This window comes from Salmo trutta, chromosome 35, assembly GCF_901001165.1.
Source record: "Salmo trutta chromosome 35, fSalTru1.1, whole genome shotgun sequence".
NCBI classification, from domain to species: domain Eukaryota; kingdom Metazoa; phylum Chordata; class Actinopteri; order Salmoniformes; family Salmonidae; genus Salmo; species Salmo trutta.
Genome location: NC_042991.1, coordinates 24,238,877 through 24,259,764, shown reverse-complemented (window position 1 = coordinate 24,259,764; position 20,888 = coordinate 24,238,877). Strand labels below are relative to the sequence as shown.

Sequence of the window (20,888 nt, the reverse complement as noted above, 5' to 3'; positions counted from 1 at the left end):
AAGAATATTTTGGGGATTGGAAATGATGCAGACAATGACATTGATAGAAGCTACAATCTATCTGCAATACTAAATAAATAGTAATATATTTATTTAACCTAACCCTTTTCCTAACCTTAACCTCAGTCTCCTAACCTGCCACGCTATTTTACTTAACCTGCCATGTTAGTTATCCTAACCTGAGAGGTTAGTTATTCTAACCTGCCATGTTAGTTATCCTAACATGCTATGTAAACAAATCAACCTCTGGATCTACATTTTGTATTGTAGATATGTAGTGGTGTAATAATATTATATGATATATGATGTACTGTTTTATCTTTTGTTTTATTTGTGGTGTAAGTGCCTTAATGTGATTGGACCCCAGGAAGAGTAGCTGCTGTAATGGGGATACCAAATAAACGCAAATACAATTGAACAGAAATGGTGCAATACTGAACGACGGGTTGAAAAAATTAGAGGATTTGGGGCTGTCAGCATGGCCACTGCCCATTAAATACGTTACTCGTTACTTCAAGCCACACCAAACCAGAACAAACGTACCTCAGTCTGTTCAAGAACGTACTAGAACGTTTTGTGGAACCGTGTAGTCCAGTACAAACCGTTCCGTAACGCAGCAAATGTTCAAGCGAACTTAATGCACCTCATATATGTCGAGAAACCATCAGTCTCCATAACACTGGAACTGACCAATGGCAGGTATCAATGGGCGTTTACTGATATGAGGGAACACCCACATCAAGAAACGCCTGGAATTTCGGTTTGCAATTACATAATATTCACCAGGTGAATGAGACATAAAGGTAACCAGGAAACACTGTGATTCGGTGAGTTGGCCTCGGGCAATAAATCGTTTTATTTTACTGCTAGTCAGTGTGTGCTTCTGTGCACTAAATTGTATTCCAGTCCAAAGACCAGGTTTGACAAGTGTTTGGGGAATGAGTCAAACTTTCTAGGATCCAATTCATGATGTGAAAAATTCATTCGAACCGCAATGGAATTTGAGCGCAAAAATATAACTCTTACATTTTATTTGATCACAAAATGATTTAGTGCGATTAACCCGGGAGTCTTCACAATGGAAATTCGAGAGAAGTGTTTTTTGTGTTGTCAGACTGTTTTCCCGTGTTTTAATAAACCACGGTCAGATTCAGAGTCGGCGACTGAAAAGAGAGAAATCGTGGTGATTAAAAATGATCACGCGCAGGGTCCCAAAAACAGGGCTTTGCCACCTATACCCCTTGAGAAACCGGGATACGTTTATATCGCTCTCTATGATTATACCGCCCGAACGGAGGAGGACTTGAGTTTCAATGCTGGGGACAAGTTAGAAGCTTTGGAAAAAAGTGCTGGCGATTGGTGGTACGCAAAAGCGCTCACTGGAATTTCAGCTGCCAAGGAGGGTTACATTCCAGCCAATTATGTGGCACCTGTGGAGAGCCTGGACGCTGAGCCGTAAGTAGCCTACATTCACAAAATGATGCACTGGATCTATTGTTCTGTTGAAATGCTTGACATACTGTAGTGGGCTATACTAGAACAGCAACCGGTAAAGTTTGAAGAAGCCGGTGTTTCTGTGGCTTCATTCAAAGAAGTGAAGAGAACTGAATAGGCTACAGAAAAGTATATTGGATCATTCTTCAGTTATACAGTAGGGTAGCCTATTCAAATTCAGTCGACATCACTAAATCATCTTTACTTATTATGGATATTGGGTTACTTGTTGCCAGAATAAAAGCAGTATTGGCATAGACTCCCACACAGACTTGATGCATGTTCAAAAGGGACCTATTTACCCTTGATCCCACTGATCACTTTACCATCATTTGTTGAAGGGGACACTATCCTACACACTTCTGTTGTGGTTATTTGATTAACCACCATAACTGACCTGTTGTTATCCCTTAAACAACTGGACCATTCCAAGATGGATTTGGCAAATATTTGCATACATTCACAGTTTATGAGAATGAGCATGTTCTAGAATCTAGATAGCCTTGGTACATTCTGGTGTGTGTTTATTATGCCAATTGAAAGAATTGCTAAAGCCAGAGTTGTGGAATATGAGTCACAATGTTGGTGGTTTATGGATTAATATAATGTAGTTTTAGATGAGGCCTCAGATTTGGGTGACTACTCCTTAACAAACACATGATACACGACTAACCAGCTGTTGACAGGCTACAGTAATGTAATTGTTTTGAAAATGGTAAAGCACTAGTTTGGTTTAATGCAGGCCTATTTTGGATATTGTGAACAGATTTGGTCAATAGGCAAATGCCACGCTATTGGTGCCGTTGCGTGTGTAGACCTAAGTGGGAGGTCAAACTGGTTAATGATTGTCAATGACCAGGAAGTACAATAGATTAGTTAATAATTCCCCAGATCACAGAGGAAAATGCAGAGGTCCAACCCTAAAAATATGAATTGTACATGTAGCTGTTTCATACTGTTTACAACCATGTGTAGCATCAAAACACCATACAAGTGTACTGGCTAAATATAGAAAGAAACTGGTTTAGCAAGGCAATTGCACTTGGCGTGACATGACTGAGAGTAAAACGTCACTTTGTCGAAACCAAACACTCTGGGTTTCTTGGTCAAAATCAAATCAAATCAAATGTATTTGTCACATACACATGGTTAGCAGGTGTTAATGCAAGTGTAGCGAAATGCTTGTGCTTTTAGTTCCGACCATGCAGTAATATCTAACAAGTAATCTACAAATTCCACAACAACTACCTTATACACACCAGTGTAAAGGAATGAATACGAATATGTACATAAACATATATAAATGAGTGATGGCAAGATGTAATAGATGGTATGGAGTACAGTATATACATATGAGATGAGTAATGTAGGTTATGAAAACATTATATCAAGTGGCATTGTTTAAAGTGGCTAGTGATACATCTAATTACATCAAGATGCAGTAGATGGTATGGCGTACAGTATATACATATGAGATGAATAATGTAGGTTATGTAAACATGATCTAATATAAATAATATAATGTGGCAAGTGATAAATTGATTACATCAATTTTCCCATTATTAAAGTGACTTGAGTTGAGTCAGTATGTTGGCAGCAGCCACTCAATGTTAGTGATGGCTGTTTAACAGTCTGATGGCCTTGAGATAGAAGCTGTTTTTCAGTCTCTCGGTCCCAGCTTTGATGCACATGTACTGACCTCGCCTTCTGGATGTTAGCTGGGTGAACAGGCAGTGGCTCGGGTGGTTGCTGTCCTTGATGATCTTTTTGGCCTTCCTGTGACATCGGGTGGTGTAGGTGTCCTGGAGGGCAGGTAGTTTGCACCCGGTGATGCATTGTGCAGACCTCACTACCCTCTGGAGAGCCTTCCGGTTATGGGCGGAGCAGCTGCCGTACCAGGCGGTGATACAGCCCGACAGGATGCTCTCGATTGTGCATCTGTAAAAGTTTGAGTGTTTTTGGTGACAAGCCGAATTTCTTCAGCCTCCTGAGGTTGAAGAGGCGCTTCTATGCCTTCACCACACTGTCTGTGTGGGTGGACCATTTCAGTTTGTCCGTGATGTGTACGCCGAGGAACTTTAAAACTCTCCACTACTGTCCCATCAATGTAGATAGGGGGCTGCTCCCTCTGCTGTTTCCTGAAGTCCACGATCATCTCTTGTTTTGTTGACATTGAGTGCGAGGTTATTTTCCTGACACCACAGTCCGAGGGCCCTCACCTCCTCCCTGTAGGCCGTCTCATCGTTGTTGGTAACGACACGTCAGCAAACTTGATGATTGAGTTGGATGCGTGCATGGCCACGCAGTCGTGGGTGAACAGGGAGTACAGGAGAGGGCTGAGAACGCACCCTTGTGGGGACCCAGTGTTGAGGATCAGCGGGGTGGAGATGTTGTTACCTACCCTCACCACCTGGGGGTGGCCCATCAGGAAGTCCAGGACCCAGTTGCACAGGGCGGGGTCGAGACCCAGGGTCTCGAGCTTAATGACGAGTTTGGAGGGTACTATGGTGTTAAATGCTGAGCTGTAATCGATGAACAGCATTCTTACATAGGTATTCCTCTTGTCCAGATGGGTTAGGGTAGTGTGCAGTGTGATGGTGATTGCGTCGTCTGTGGACCTATTGGGTCGGTAAGCAAATTGGAGTGGGTCTAGGGTGTCCATCTTCTGAACAACGTCAGTACTCTTGGCTGTGACTCGCCCTGTTGATCTTCCCCATGAAACTGCTTTCCGTTCAGCTGCAGTCACGTGTTTCCAGATGTTTGTTTTTTTTCCACACTGTCTCTGACTGGGAAAATGTTGAGAGGGTTTTGTCTTGGTAATTAGAAGTAGTTTCCCTGAAGTATCACAGAGTGGCTAATATACACTGTTCGTAACCTGATTTAACTTGATTAGAGGATGTGTAGAGTACGGTACCAATGCAGCTGTATTTATTTTTTTTTATTTTTTTTATCTCAATATCAAATCATTTCAGGGGAACAATTAAGTGCCTTACTGTCACGTGTTTTCTGTTAATTGTAAAAAAAATAAAAATAAAATAACAGCGCGATTTCTCAAGCAAGATTTTTGCTAGGACTGTCTGGGATTGGTCACAGTGGGAGGGGAAAACTAGATGTTATTGACAGAGGATTGGAACTTTTTTCTTATTGATTTATTAACTAATTTACCGCCTGGTGATTTTAAAATGTATTTTTTTTGATTGATCCTTTATTTAACTAGGCAAGTCAGTTAAGAACAAATTCTTATTTACAATGACAGCCTAGGAACACTGGGTTAACTGCCTTGTTCAGGGGCAGAACGACAGATTTATTTTACCTTATCAGCTCGGGGATTCGATCTAGCAACCTTTTGGTTACTGGCCCAATGCTCTAACCACTAGGCTACCTGCCACCTCAGGGCTACCCGCCACCTGCAGTTTTGGCCTAACTGGTGACATCACCAGGTAGGCCAAAACACCATCCCAACAAAACAGACTGACATTTCAAGCTGCCTTTTCAAACAGCTCTTACACCAGAAATAGCATAATCATCAATTTAGCAGTAATATTCCAACCTCCATAGTGTAGAGATATACACTGCTCAAAAAAATAAAGGGAACACTTAAACAACACAATGTAACTCCAAGTCAATCACACTTCTGTGAAATCAAACTGTCCACTTAGGAAGCAACACTGATTGACAATAAATTTCACATGCTGTTGTGCAAATGGAATAGACAACAGGTGGAAATTATAAGCAATTAGCAAGTCACCCCCAATAAAGGAGTGGTTCTGCAGGTGGTGAACACAGACCACTTCTCAGTTCCTATGCTTCCTGGCTGATGTTTTGGTCACTTTTGAATGCTGGCGGTGCTTTCACTCTAGTGGTAGCATGAGACGGAGTCTACAACCCACACAAGTGGCTCAGGTAGTGCAGCTCATCCAGGATGGCACATCAATGCGAGCTGTGGCAAGAAGGTTTGCTGTGTCTGTCAGCGTAGTGTCCAGAGCATGGAGGCGCTACCAGGAGACAGGCCAGTACATCAGGAGACGTGGAGGAGGCCGTAGGAGGGCAACAACCCAGCAGCAGGACCGCTACCTCCGCCTTTGTGCAAGGAGGAGCAGGAAAAGCACTGCCAGAGCCCTGCAAAATGACCTCCAGCAGGCCACAAATGTGCATGTGTCTGCTCAAACAGTCAGAAACAGACTCCATGAGGGTGGTATGAGGGCCCGACGTCCACAGGTGGGGGTTGTGCTTACAGCCCAACACCGTGCAGGACGTTTGGCATTTGCCAGAGAACACCAAGATTGGCAAATTCGCCACTGGCGCCCTGTGCTCTTCACAGATGAAAGCAGGTTCACACTGAGCACGTGACAGACGTGACAGAGTCTGGAGACGCCGTGGAGAACGTTCTGCTGCCTGCAACATCCTCCAGCATGACCGGTTTGGCGGTGGGTCAGTCATGGTGTGGGGTGGCATTTCTTTGGGGGGCCGCACAGCCCTCCATGTGCTCGCCAGAGGTAGCCTGACTGCCATTAGGTACCGAGATGAGATCCTCAGACCCCTTGTGAGACCATATGATGGTGCGGTTGACCCTGGGTTCCTCCTAATGCAAGACAATGCTAGACCTCATGTGGCTGGAGTGTGTCAGCAGTTCCTGCAAGAGGAAGGCATTGATGCTATGGACTGGCCCGCCCGTTCCCCAGACCTGAATCCAATTGAGCACATCTGGGACATTATGTCTCGCTCCATCCACCAACGCCACGTTGCACCACAGACTGTCCAGGAGTTGGCGGATGCTTTAGTCCAGGTCTGGGAGGAGATCCCTCAGGAGACCATCGCCACCTCATCAGGAGCATGCCCAGGCGTTGTAGGGAGGTCATACAGGCACGTGGAGGCCACACACACTACTGAGCCTCATTTTGACTTGTTTTAAGGACATTACATCAAAGTTGGATCAGCCTGTAGTGTGGTTTTCCACTTTAATTTTGAGTGTGACTCCAAATCCAGACCTCCATGGGTTGATCAATTGGATTTCCATTGATTATTTTTGTGTGATTTTGTTGTCAGCACATTCAACTATGTAAAGAAAAAAGTATTTAATAAGATTATTTCTTTCATTCAGATCTAGGATGTGTTGTTTAAGTGTTCCCTTTATTTTTTTGAGCAGTATATATGAAAACCACAGTTTTGACAGGACTGGGCCTTTCAGCGGATTGATTACATCCACATTGGCCTTTTTTATTTTTATAGGATTCATATAATATTCAATAAATGTAGTATGTTACATCCCATTTTGACCAAACCATTTTCTAACAATGATTTAGACATGAGGAATCCAAAGAAATGGTCAAAAGCCACCCACGGACCTCCCACATCCAAGTCAATGGCACCTAATATTAGCATGTTCATGAATCACACTTCATGTTCAAATCATCCTAAAGTATCTAAAACTTGATTGTAACTCAATGATGTTACTTATAGATGATCTGGATATGAAGCGGGTCAATGTGTGTGTGTGTGTGTGTGTGTGTGTGTGTGTGTGTCAGGTAAACAACCAAGGCATGGGTTGCTGTCATACTTTGATGCTGCTGTTGAGTTCTTTCCTCCTGTTCTGGTATACAGATGGTACTTTGCAGACACCAAGAGACTGGATGCTGAGAAGCTGCTTCTGTCAGAGGGGAACCAGCATGGAGCCTTCCTCATCAGACACTGTGAGAGTCAGAAAGGAGAGCTCTCACTCTCAGGTAAATCTCAGCCTTATGTTCTTGAACTTGTCGCATCTGCAAGAGACTACAGGTCAAACCTGTATACTACCAAAGATGTACACAGATCAGTATACTCACAATGCTCGTATTAGGTTTAGAATGACTTTGTAATGTCTGTCTATTTTTTCTGACTTAGCTTTATTGTTCAGGAATGCATTTTATGGTTTTATTGTGATCAATCTATTTCTGTTACTGGTATGAGAAGGGAACTCGATGCACAAAAAACACAAGTCGTTTCCTCATTCCTGAACAATCCCCAATTTTGTTCTGTGTAAATCACAGTTTCTCATAAGTCCACTGACGTGATTGAAGGTTCAAGGTCTTAAAGTAAACAAACATATGCCTCTGCTCTCAAAGAGACTGATAACATCACCTAGGACCACATGAGTCTGGCTGGCTATTCCCTGTCAGTCTGACAGAAAAAGTCCCTTGATTATACATTAACAGTTGGCTGTAAACTTAGTCTCTGCAGAAGCAATAATGGCATAGCAACCTGATTACAGGAAAGTACAATTGTGTTGCTATTTGCCTCTACTGTACATGTTTATAATTTGCGATTTGATGTTCCAACATTTCTCACTACAGTGCCTTCAGAAAGTATTCATACCCCTTGACTTATTCCACATGTAACTTGTTACAGCCTGAATTCAACATTTATTAAATTGCTTTTTTTCTTCTCATACAATAAACCATAATGACAAAGTGAAAACATGTTTTTAGGATATATATAAAACACATTTTTTACATTTATTGAAAATGTAATACAGAAATGTCAAATTTTACATGAGTATTCACACCCCTGTGTCAATACTTTGTGGAAGCACCTTTGGCAGTGATTACATTTGCCCATTAATCTTTAAAAAATTCTTCAAGCTCTGTCAAATTGGTTGTTGATCATTGCTAGACAACCATTTTCAGGTCTTGCCATACATTTTTAAGTAGATTTTAAGTCAAAACTGTAACTCAGCCAAATCCAAAGCATTCACTGTCTTCTTTGTGAGCAGCTCGTGTAGATTTGGTCTCGTGTTTTAGGTTATTGTCCTGCTGAAAGGTGAGATCATCTATCCAGTGTGTGGTGGAACCAGACTGAACCAGTTTTTCCTCTAGGATTTTGCCTGTGCTTAGCTCCTTTCTGTTTTATTTTTTTTTATCTAGAAAAATTCCCCAGCCCTTATCGTGTACAAGCACACTCATAACATGATGCGGTCACCACTATGCTTGAAAATAAGGAGAGGTGCTCAGTAATCTGCTGTATTGGATTTGCCACAAACATAACACTTTGTATTCAGGAATAAAAGTTAATTGCTGTGCCACATTTGTTGCAGTATTAGTTTAGTATCTTGTTGCAAACAGGATGCATGTTTTGGAATATTTTTTTTCTGTACAGGTTTCCTTTTCACAATAGTAACCTAATTGACAGTGTGAAATAACTACAATGTTGTTGATCCATCCTCAGTGTTCTCCTATCACAGCCGTTAATTTCTAACTGTTTTAAAGTCACCAGTTGCCCCATTGTGAAATCACTGAGTGGTTTCCTTCCTCTCCAGCAACTTGAGTTGGGAAGGATGTGTGGATCTGTATACTGTATATATTTTCTTTCTACCAATGGGTGCCATTCTTTGTGAGGCATTGGAAAACCTCCTTGGTCTTTGTGGTTGAATCTGTGTTTGAAATTCACTGCTGGACTGAGGGACCTTACCGATAATTTTATGTGTGGGGTACAGAGATGAGGTAGTCATTCGACACTTATTGCACACAGTGAGCCCATGTGACTTGTTAAGCAAATTTTTACTCCTGAACCTATTTAGGTTTACTATATCAAAGGGGTTGAATACTTCGACTAAACATGTCGGCTTTTAATTTAATTAATTTGTAAACATTTCAAAAAAAGTATAATTCCACTTTGACATTATGGGGTATTGTTTGTAGGCTTTTGACCCCCAAAAATCTAAACTTAATCCATTTTAAATTCAGGCTGTAACACAACAATGTGGAAAAAGTGAAGGGGTGTGAATACTTTCTGAAGGTGCTGTATATGTCTGCTATAGTGAGATGAGGGAACATGACAAAATGAGTTGATAAAAGTTATGGAAAACACAACAAAAATAAAATTATTGTTATATGTGAGGAAAAATACCTGCGTTTTGGCGCAGGTACAGCAGACTTAACGATACGTATATATTTTATACAGATTGATGCTTGGAGTCAAAGTATCTATATAATATCGTCCAAAAATATTGCAATTTTTTTCCCACTTCACTATTTATAATGGTACATTAATTATGTAATGTTTGAATGTGTAGACAAATACATAAGTTCAGTCAAATCACCCAAAATAGTGTTTTTAATGTGGTCAGCCCAGGGTTAAGTCATTTATGTCATAACGGCCATGTACTGTAAACAGATTTCAATATGATCGTTTCCACATTCATTTACAATTTGGCACAGATTAGCATGGTCATAGTTGATTTTACTGTCATCGTTCTCTTGTTTTAGTATTGTGCCCTTATGCTTTTTGATGTATCTTTTAGTGTTGGACATGGGCAAAGTGAAGCACTACAAAGTAAGGAAGCTGGACACTGGAGGCTACTATGTGTCAAGATCTAGGAGCTTTCTGACTCTGAGGGAGTTAGTGGAACACTATTCAAAACTGGAGGATGGTCTCTGTGTGCGTTTGCTTGAACCATGTAAAAAGGTATTTACTTTCTTTTAACTATCATGTGACTGTGATTAAGCACATATGTTTAGCAACCCTTTTGATCTGAATTCATGAACCAAAACCTTGCCTGGCAAATTTGCTAAAGATATCTAGTTGACAGAAACACCCTTCAAATATTGGGGCTAATGCATTACCCTGATAATTTTCAGTGTCAACCATATACACTCACTTGCCAGTTTATTAGGTACACCCATCTAGTACTGGGTCGAACCCCCCTTTGCCCCCAGACCAGCCTGAATTCTCCGGGCATTCTACAAGGTGTCGGAAACATTCCATAGGAATGTTGGTTCATGCTGAAGCGATGTCATCACACCGTTGCTGTAGAATAGACAGTGGTACATTCATGCTGCGAACACCCCATTCCTTTTCATCCCAAAGATGCTTCATTGGGTTGAGGTCTGTTGGCTGCACAGGCCACTCAAGTAAACTGAACTCGCTCTCATGTTCCAGGCGATATTTTTCCACTCAATTGTCCAGTGTTGGTGTTAACTGGCCCCAGTGGGCACGTGTTCTTGTTTTAGCTGATAGTAGTAAAGCCCCGTGTGGTCGTCTGTTGCAACAGCCCATCCGTGACAAGGATCGATGAGTTGTGCGTTCCGAGATGCCGTTCTGCACACCACTGTTGTACTGCTGTGGTGTTTGTCTGTTTGTGCATGTTTTTTGTTTGTCGCACCATTCTCGGTAAACCCCTAAACACTGGGGCGTGGAAATCCCAGGAGGGCAGCAGTTTCTGAGATACTGGATCCAGCCCGCCTGGCACCGACGATCATACCCCGTTCAGTCGCTTAGGTCATTTGTTTAGCCTATTTCTAACATTCAATCGAACAGTAACTGAATGCCTGTCTGCCTGCTTTATATAGCAGGCCACGTGACTCAGTCAGTAGGAGCGATCCATTTTCGTGAATGGGGTGGCATACCGAATAAACTGGCCGATGAGTGGTTAGCACCATCAACCGTTCACAAAGGACAATAGAACAACAGTATTGTGGTTTTACTGAAATATAGAGAGGACAGTTTGTCAGGTCTGTTCTGACTCTTCTTATGGTTTTAATGTTGCATCTCTCTCCTGTCAGACGGAGGCTCCTCAAACCCACGGTCTGTCCTACAACACAGCTGACCACTGGGAGATTGACCGGTCGTCTGTCAAACTGCTGAAGAAACTGGGCGCTGGACAATTTGGAGAAGTCTATGAAGGCATCTGGAACGACACCACTGCAGTAGCAGTGAAGACCCTGAAACATGGTAAATGGCCTGTTTTGCACGAACACTGGATTCAAGCCCAGAAAATCACTTTATTTCAAATCCATGATTATCTTCTATTACTTTATTTATATATATTATACATACACACACACACACACACACACAGTTGAAGTCAGAAGTTTACATACACTTAGGTTGGAGTCATTAAAACTCGTTTTTCAACCACTCTACAAATTTATTGTTAACAAACTATAGTTTTGGCAAGTCGGTTAGGACATCTACTTTGTGCATGACACAAGTAATTTTTCCAAAAATTGTTTACAGACAGATTATTTCACTTATAATTCAATGTATCACAATTTTAGTGTGTCAGAAGATTACATACATTGTTGACTGTGCCTTTAAACAGCTTGGAAAATTCCAGGAAATGTCATGGCTTTAGAAGCTTCTGATAGGTAAATTGACATAATTTGAGTCAATTGGAGGTGTACCTGTGGATGTATTTCAAGGCCTACCTTCAAACTCAGTGCCTCTTTGCTTGACATCATGGGAAAATGAAAAGATATCAGCCTAGACCTCAGAAAATCAATTGTAGACCTCCAAGTCTGGTTCATCCTTGATCAATTACCAAACGCCTGAAGGTAACATGTTCATCTGTACAAGCAATAGTACACCATGGGACCACGCCATCATACTGCTCAGGAAGGAGACGCATTCTGTCTCCTAGAGATGAACGTACTTTGGTGTGACAAGCTCAAATCAATCCCAGAACAACAGCAAAGGACCTTGTCAAGATGCTGGAGGAAACGGGTACAAAAGTATCTATAGCCACAGTAAAACGAGTCCTATATCGACATAACCTGAAAGGCCGCTCAGCAAGGAAAAAGCCATTGCTCCAAAACCGCCATAAAAAAGCCAGACTACAGTTTGAAACTGATGGGGACAAAGATCTTACTTTTTGGAGAAATGTCCTCTGGTCTGATGAAACAAAATAGAACTGTTTGGCAATATTGACCATCCATTTTGTTAGGAGGATAAAGGGTGATAAATGCTGCCACCACCGTGCTTCACCATCAGGATGGTGCCAGGTTTCCTCCAGATATGACGCTTGTCATTCAGGCCAAAGAGTTCGATCTTGGTTTCATCAGATGAGAGAATCATGTTTCTCATGGTCTGATGGTCTTTAGGTGCCTTTTGGCAAACTCCTAGCGGGCTGTCATGTGCCTTTGTACTGAGGGGCTTCCGTCTGGCCACTCTACCATTTTAAGAATGATGGGACCTGTGTTCTTGGGGACCTTCAATGCTGCAGACATTTTTTGTTACCCTTCCCCAGATCTGTGCCTCAACACAATCCTGTCTCGGAGCTCTACGGACAATTCCTTTGACCTCATGGCTTGGTTTTTGCTCTGACATCCACTGTCAACTGTGGGACCTTATACAGACAGGTGTGTGCTTTTCCAAATAATGTCCAATCAATTGAATTTACCACAGGTGGACTCCAAGTTGTAGAAACATCTCAAGGATGATCAATGGAAACAGGATGCATAATTTGGAAAGGCACTCACTTGTCTGTATATGGTCCCACAGTTGACAGTTCATGTCAGAGTGAAAACCAAGCCATGAGGTCGAAGGAATTTTGAATGACCACCTCATCTCTGTACCCCACATAAAATTACCTGTAAGGTCCTTCAGTCGAGCATTGCATTTAAAAAGACCAGGGAGGTCTTCCAATGCCTCTCAAAGAAGGGCACCTATTGGTAGATGCGTTAAAAAAGAAAGCAGACATTGAATGTCCCTTTTGAGCATGGTGACGGTATTAATTACGCTTTGGATGGTGTGTCAATACACCCAGTCTCTACAAAGATACAGGTGTCCTTCCTATATCAGTTTCCGCAGAGCATGACAGTAACCTAAAACACAAGGTCAAATCTACACTGGAGTTGCTTACCAAGGAGACAGTGAGTGGCCGAGTTAGTTTTGGCTTAAATCTACTTTCAAATCTATGGCAAGACCTGAAAATGGTTGTCTAGCAACGATTAACAACCAATTTGACAGCTTGAAGAAATGTTAAAAGAATAAAGGCCAAATGTTGCACAATCCAGATGTGCAAAGCTCTTTAGAGACTTACCCAGCTGTAATTGCTGCCAAGGGTGATTCTAACATGTATTGACTCGGGTGTGAATACTTATGTAAATGTGATATTTCATTTTCTATAAATTAGCAACATTTCTAAAGACATGTTTTCACTTCGTCATTATGGGGTATTTTGTGTAGATGGGTTCGGGGGAAAAAAACATGTTATTTAAAAAAATGTTTTAGCCTGTATTGCAAGACTGGAATAAGTCAAGGGGTATGAATACTTTCTGAAGGCACTGTATCTATTTTAACAAGGTCTTTGTCACAGTGCAAGTAAGATAAAATTGCAGCCGGTGTTACTGTGCAGTACAACTCATGTACATGTTATTCTCCTAGGCTCCATGGACGCTAAGGACTTCCTACAGGAGGCCCAGATCATGAAGAAACTGCGGCACCCCAAACTGATCCAGCTCTACGCTGTGTGTACTGTGGAGGAACCCATCTACATCATCACAGAGCTCATGAAGAATGGCAGTCTGTTGGAGTACCTTCAGAGTAAGAACACTGTTGTATTGCATTATAACCTACCCACGTACAAGCCCACCGCACCTTCCTTTTTAACGGGATGTTTAGATTAGAACACCATCTCAATGTGCCTACTGTAGCAAGAGTTTAAATAAGGTGCAGAAGTTGAACTTGTATGATGTTTGGTGTGAAGTGAAAGTTTGGCAACAATCAAAAAGTGATACTTCAGGATTTTGGCAATATTTTTTAAATGTATTTTTATTTCAATGTGACCCTTTATCAACTTCTCCAGAGTCAGATGAACTTGTGGATACATAAAAATGGTATCTGCGTTTTGAAGGAAGTTTCTAACTAGCATTAGTGCAATGACTGGAAGTCTATGGGTATCTGCTAGCATACTAGTAAATACCCATAGACTTCCAGTCATTGGGCTATCTGTAGTTAGCATTGGCTCACAAAACTACCTCTAACTTCCTTCATAATTGACACAGAGACGTACAAATCCTGAATTATCCCTTTAAGCTCCATGACCCTCATGACATGTGTCCGTGACCACAGGACCATGTCTGGCTGACGTGTGCCATGCCATGGACTAACAACACGTGTAAAATGGGAAGGAGATAATCAACGCAACCTGCTTTGTGCCATCTCTCCTATAGCTATGCTACACCACAAAATACTGATCTTTGTGGTTTAGCGTGATTGTAATGGTGTTTAACACTATTGCTACAGTATTGCAGCAGGTAGCCTAGTGGTTAGAGCGTTGGGCCATTAACCGAAAAGTTGCTGGATCAAATCCCCGAGCTGACAAGGTAAAAGCAAGGCAGCTAACCCACTGTTCCCCGGGCGCCGATGACGTGGATGTTGGTTATTGCAGCCTCTAGCACCTCTGATTCAGAGGGGTTGGGTTAAATGCGGAAGACACATTTCAGTTGAATGCATTCAGTTGTACACCTGACTAGGTATCCCCCTTTCCCATACATAATCACGTGCATTTCATCATTGCTCTAAATGACTGCATTGAATTCCATCTATATTTACGAGTTGCATTGCTAGATTATCTGATGTCCACTCGCATGATAGATGCTGTGCCATTGTGTGAAAGATGCGGTAACATTGCCTGTCAGAGTGATGGTCCCCCTTTTGAGGCGGTCATGTGAAATTGATGTTGGTGGCCCTGAGACCGTCTGCATTGCATTCCCCATATTTCACCAAAGTCTCGCGCACACACATTCAACTATTTACTAACTCATTTTTTGGGAACTAAACTTCATAAATGTTTACAAGGAATCGCATGGTCATACTTTTACATACACGTTACGTTGAATATTTGTTTGTTATTCAAGTGAAAAACGTCTAGACATAGTACTATACAATTTTACAATAGCACTCATCTTAATGAGATGTCTGTTTTTTGCATCCTGGTCCTTTCCTTCCCTCTAAAAAAGAAAAATGCTATTGCAACCTCTTTGCAAAAAGGAATTGAGACCAAAAGCTCAAGAGAAGTTTCAAGTGTTTAATACCAAGGTTACAGTCAGCTGAGTGCATACATTTAGAAAGTTCACAACACATTTTATACTCTTCCCTTGTAGGCATCACCTCTCCAGCTATACATTTTATGACCCCAGTGAGTTTCCCTCTGGCTCCCCTGTGGAATGTCCATGGTCCTCTCTTTGTTTAGCCAGGATCACACCCTGTCCATCTTCTGTTCTGGGCCTGACCCTGCTCTCTGATCCTAGGCAATTTCCTCTTATCTGATTAGGTCATTTTTTTCTAAATTAGCATACACACAGTTTCATGGCCTAAACTCCATTCATACTCACAGTAATCATTCACTACACAGGATACAAACTAACTACAGTTTAACTTGAAACATGTTACATTTTGACAGAATCCAACACCTCTTCCTCCAAGGACCTGGGTATAGTGCTTGGTGTCTCGGACCAGATAGAGATGGCTGCTCAGGTGGCTTCTGGGATGGCCTACCTGGAGCAGCAGAACTACATTCACAGAGACCTGGCGGCACGCAACGTTCTGGTGGGAGAGAACAATGTCTGCAAGGTGGCTGACTTCGGACTCGCCAGAGTCTTCATGGTGGGTATCTCTTTATCTTTTAAGAAAAACAAGGAGGGACTTGACTGTTTGTCAACCTTTCAGCACCAAGGTGTTACTCAACACCAGTCTCAATTTCTTTCTTTTGAAGACATGACACCAAACTGTAGTAAGTCCACGACAATGATTAATTCTACTCTTTAAAGCCCATTGAAGATTGTTTTGGTTTTGTTGCCATTTTAGATGGAGAGTGAGAATGTGTATGAAGCCAAAGAGGGCACTAAGGTTCCTGTGAAATGGACTGCTCCTGAAGCCATCCATGGCAACAAGTTCACCATCAAGTCTGACGTGTGGTCCTTCGGCATTCTGCTGTATGAGATCATGACCTTCGGTCAGATGCCCTATGCAAGTAAGACCTATTCATAATAACATGTTCATCTCTTTGGTAGGAAAGCTTATCAAATCATTCAGTGTTAATCCTGTAATTTACTACCATGGAATGTTGTGAGTGAGGAGCATACCCTCTGGTTAAAAGTTAAAAATGTATCTGGCACCTGTTCATCACCTGGTACAACTTGCATGCAACCTGCCATTGCAGTTAATTGTCCAGAGAGTGTTTCCAGCCTAGACTGATCCAACATGTACTGTAGCAGTACTAGTGTATGTTTTTGCATATCCTAGGTTTCATTGTGTTACTATGTGACATCAGTATCATAATAATTATCCCTTCTGTTCCAGCCATGACCAACTACCAGGTGGTCCAACGTGTGCCCACGGGTTACAGGATGCCCTGCCCACCACAATGTCCCAAGGTGATGTATGAGATCATGTCTGACTGCTGGAAGGACAATGAGAATGACAGACCCACCTTTGAAACCCTGCAGTGGAAGCTGGAGGACTTCTTTGACCTAGATGTGACCTCTTACGATGACGCCAACCGTTATTAGTACTGTGTTGTATTGAGTGTTCAATGATGCTCTCATACTCGTAGCAAGAGTCAGCAGAGGAAAGTACAGTATGTCCACTGTCACAGGTAATATAATCATATGCCTAAGATAAATGGCATTTCATTCTCCCAACAGTTAGTATCTAGAATGCAGGTGCTATTGATTTTTAGCATAGTTGAACTGTCCACTTCCTGATCACATTATGGTTGGATATGTATTTGTTAGGATTATATTATGAGGTCGAACACGTGTGACCACAAACGGTTTGATGAGAAAATATTGTATGTGGAGGTTTTATTTGGCTGCTTGTGTATGGTTGTCGTGACTATGATGGGGAATCCTCTATTGTAACTGTTTGACACTCCTGCTAGTTTCGATTTGTTTGCCAATTTAATGCACTTTTTAAGTGGGTTTTACTGAGAGTGACATCTATCCAGCTAAACTCACTAGACACACTTGACGAAGTCAAAACCCTGTCCATGGCCCGGTCGGGCTTCCATAACAGCCGCTGTTCTCAGGTGAGCCAGATGGAACTATCAAGCCGGGCGAACTGGTTCTGTGTTCACTCTGCATAGCAGTCATTCTTCCACTACACTGGTTGGCTGCCAAGTATTTATCAGGAGTCTCCTGTAAGGATGTGCTTGAGTCACGTTCACTAAGAAGCATTTGTTTTATCTACGTCTCTGAAGCATAGTGAGTGATCTGTTATCTCTGAGCACTTATCAATACACACACCATAGGAATGAGAGGATAATGTAGTTAGAATATGTTCACATAAATTGTAGATTTTGATTCTGACTGGACAGAATTGGATTTGAATTCGATTGAACCTTACTGTGCAGTCACCAATGTCTATTGATGTCATAGTGGGGATACTGTTATTCTGCAATAGGACCTGGAATTTAATAACCGGAAAGACTGCTTGCTCGCCACACCTCAGTGACCATGTTGATTTTATGGCTCATTGACTGAAAGTACGTTTTTACACTGGACTTGTTTGATGAGACTGGAATTGTACAAGTGCTTGTTGATTATGGCTTGTTCTGATCATTTTGTGCAATGTTTTTAAAATATTTGAACAATGTCTAATAATTGGTCGTAACCTTATTTCTTTAATTTTGTTCATTGTAAGATTAATTGAATGTTATGTTTGATGCATAAGAATAATTTAAATGTTGCTATTATTTTTTTCATATGACATTAGTTTTAATTATCAATCTGGGGCGAGTCTACGTAATACTATTAATAAACGGTAGCATCATTGTGTGCCATCCCTTGTTCTGAATAGCTTACATTATTTTGTTAACAAATAATTCTAAATGATTATTAACATATGTTGCCAAATGATTTGGTCAGGACACTGAATCCTCTGTGATATTTTCTGTTGTCTAATAAATTGTTTTGAAGTTATAATCCAAAGCCATGCTCATTTCAACCTGATTCCTGAAGTGTAATTTACCATACTGACCACATGATGGTGCTAACATTCTCCTAGTGCTTAGAATAACTCTGCCATTGCCTTGCTGTGACGTGAAATCAGTTTTAAATATGGCACATCTCGTTATTTGATAACCTATCTATAACTAAACCAAGCCATTTAAAGGATACTAAATGGCTCTCCATAATATAACAGGTTTCCAGTAGTCCTAAATATTGAATAGGTTTCCCCAGTGTTCATGCTGAAATCCCTGTTTGTATTAATTTGATCAAAACGGTCACCTGTGTGTGTGTGTGTTCCCTGCATAGAAAATGAGGGCTGCCGGAAGCCTCATAGATGCTCTGTGCATTCCAAATGGTGCCTTATACCCTATATAGTGAACAGGCTCTGTTCAAAAGTGGTGCACTATATAAGGAATATGGTGCCATTTGAGATGCAGATGCTGTCATTGCCACATTGACCCCAGTATCCTCTGACTCCTCATGAATATCCTTTTCCATAGATTGCATTTGTAAATCAAAGAATGTATGATATCCATGTTATGATATCATATAGTTACAGCAGGTGGGGGATATATACAGTTGAAGTCGGAAGTTTACATACACCTTAGCCAAATACATTTAAACTCAGTTTTTCACAACTCCTGACATTTAATCCTAGTAAAAATTCCCTGTCTTAGGTCAGTTAGGGCCTTTTTCTTTGCACCACTTTTTTTTAAGAATGTGAAATGTTAGAATAATAGTAGAGATTTATTTTGGCTTTTATTTCTTTCATCACATTCCCAGTGGGTCAGAAGTTTACATACACTCACTTAGCATTTGGTAGCATTGCCTTTTAAATTGTTTAACTTGGGTCAAATGTCTCGGGTAGCCTTCCACAAGCTTTCCACAATAAGTTGGGTGAATTTTGGCCCATTCCTCCTGACAGAGCTGGTGTAACTGAGTCAGGTTTGTAGGCCTCCTTGCTCGCACATGCTTTTTCAGTTCTGCCCACACATTTTATATGGGATTGATGTCAGGGCTTTGTGATGGCCACTCCCAATACCTTGACTTTGTTGTTCTTAAGCCATTTTGCCACAACTTTGGAAGCATGCTTGGGGTCATTGTCCGTTTGGAAGACCCATTTGCGACCAAGCTTTAACTTCTTGACTGATGTCTTGATGTTGCTTCAATATATCCACATCTTTTCCATCCTCATGATGCCATCTATTTTGTGAAGTGCACCAGTCCCTCCTGCAGCAAAGCACCCCCACAACATGACGCTTCCACCCTCGTGCTTCACGGTTGGGATGGTGTTCTCCGGCTTGCAAGCCTCCCCCTTTTTCCTCCTAACATAGTGATGGTCATTATGGCCAAACAGTTCTATTTTTGTTTCATCAGATCAGAGGACATTTCTCCAAAAAGTAAGATCTTTGTCCCCATGTGCAGTTGCAAACCGTAGGCTTTTTTTATGGCGGTTTTAAAGTAATGGCTTCTTCCTTGCTGAGCGGCCTTTCAGGTTATGTCGATATAGGACTCATTTTACTGTGGATATCGATACCTTTGTACCTGTTTCCTCCAGCATCTTCACAAGATCCTTTGCTGCTGTTCTGGGATTGATTTGCACTTTTCGCACCAAAGTACGTTCATCTCTAGGATACAGAACGTGTCTCCTTCCTGAGCGGTATGACGGCTGCGTGGTCCCATGGTGTTCATACTTGCGTACTATTGCTTGTACAGATGAGCGTGTTACCTTCAGGCGTTTGGAAATTGATCCCAAGGATGAACCAGACTTGTGGAGGTGTACAATTGTTTTTCTGACGTCTTGGCTGATTATTTTTGTTTTTCCCATGATGTCAAGCAAAGAGGCACGGAGTTTGAAGGTAGGCCTTGAAATAAATCCACAGGTACACCTCCAATTGTCTAAAATTATGTCAATTAGCCTTTCAAAAGCTTCTAAAGTCATGACATCATTTTCTGGAATTTTCCAAGCTGTCAACTTTGTGTATGTAAACTTCTGGCCCACTGGAATTGTGATACTGTGAATTATAAGCAAAATAATCTGTAAACAATTTTTGGAAATATTACTTGTGTCATGCGTAAAGTAGATGTCCTAACCAACTTGCCAAAACTATAGTTTGTTAACAAGACATTTGTGGAGTGGTTGAAAAACGAGTTTTAATGACTCTAAGTGTATGTAAACATAAGTGTATGTAAACTTCCAACTTCAATTGTATATATATATATATATATAGAAAGGTCTGGCCGGCCAGACACCTTGGTCAGGCTTTCCAGACAGACGGCCGGTTCTAGCTAACCAACCAGTTATCCGCTATCCTAGGTGTCCGGCTGGCTAGATGGGTATGCCGGCCCTAGCCATCTTGCTGGTCGCCCGGACCTAGTGATATGGTCGGTGTGCCGACCCGACCTAGCTGTCTGGCCGGCCGGCCTGGACGTATGTATCTGGCAGGCCGGACTTGGCTATGTGCCTGTCCAACCGGTCCTGGCTATTCGGCCAGAAAGGATCAGTCGGCTGGCCAGATAGGTCCTGTTGGCAGGCCGGATGGGACCCGTCTGCCCACTAGATGGGCCCAGTCGGCCAGATAGGACCAGTCAGTCTGCCAGATTGGTCCAGTCAGTCTGCCAGATTGGTCCAGTCGGATGGCCAGATAGTATCAGTCGACCAGATAGGACCTGTTGGCAGGCCGGATG

At 41.8% G+C, this 20,888-nt stretch overlaps 1 protein-coding gene across 1 annotated transcript; it reads left to right on the top strand.

Moving 5' to 3' along the window:
* The first annotated feature begins 795 nt into the window (after positions 1 to 795).
* LOC115174905 (tyrosine-protein kinase SRK2) lies at positions 796 to 18,179 on the top strand. The gene is made up of 8 exons (XM_029733914.1): positions 796 to 1,455; positions 7,096 to 7,217; positions 9,770 to 9,933; positions 11,031 to 11,199; positions 13,633 to 13,791; positions 15,653 to 15,855; positions 16,057 to 16,222; positions 16,552 to 18,179. Exons 1-8 carry the CDS (start codon positions 1,079 to 1,081, stop codon positions 16,758 to 16,760), a joined length of 1,569 nt encoding a protein of 522 aa, XP_029589774.1. The 5' UTR covers positions 796 to 1,078; the 3' UTR covers positions 16,761 to 18,179.
* Positions 18,180 to 20,888: the final 2,709 nt, after the last annotated feature.

Bases quoted from the DNA above. Each gene is read 5' to 3' on its own strand.
- LOC115174905 (XM_029733914.1), top strand. From the start codon at position 1,079: ATGGAAATTCGAGAGAAGTGTTTTTTGTGTTGTCAGACTGTTTTCCCG. The intron at 13,792-15,652 runs GTAAGAACACTG...ACATTTTGACAG, and splicing joins TCTGTTGGAGTACCTTCAGA to AATCCAACACCTCTTCCTCC. The intron at 15,856-16,056 runs GTGGGTATCTCT...TTGCCATTTTAG, and splicing joins GACTCGCCAGAGTCTTCATG to ATGGAGAGTGAGAATGTGTA.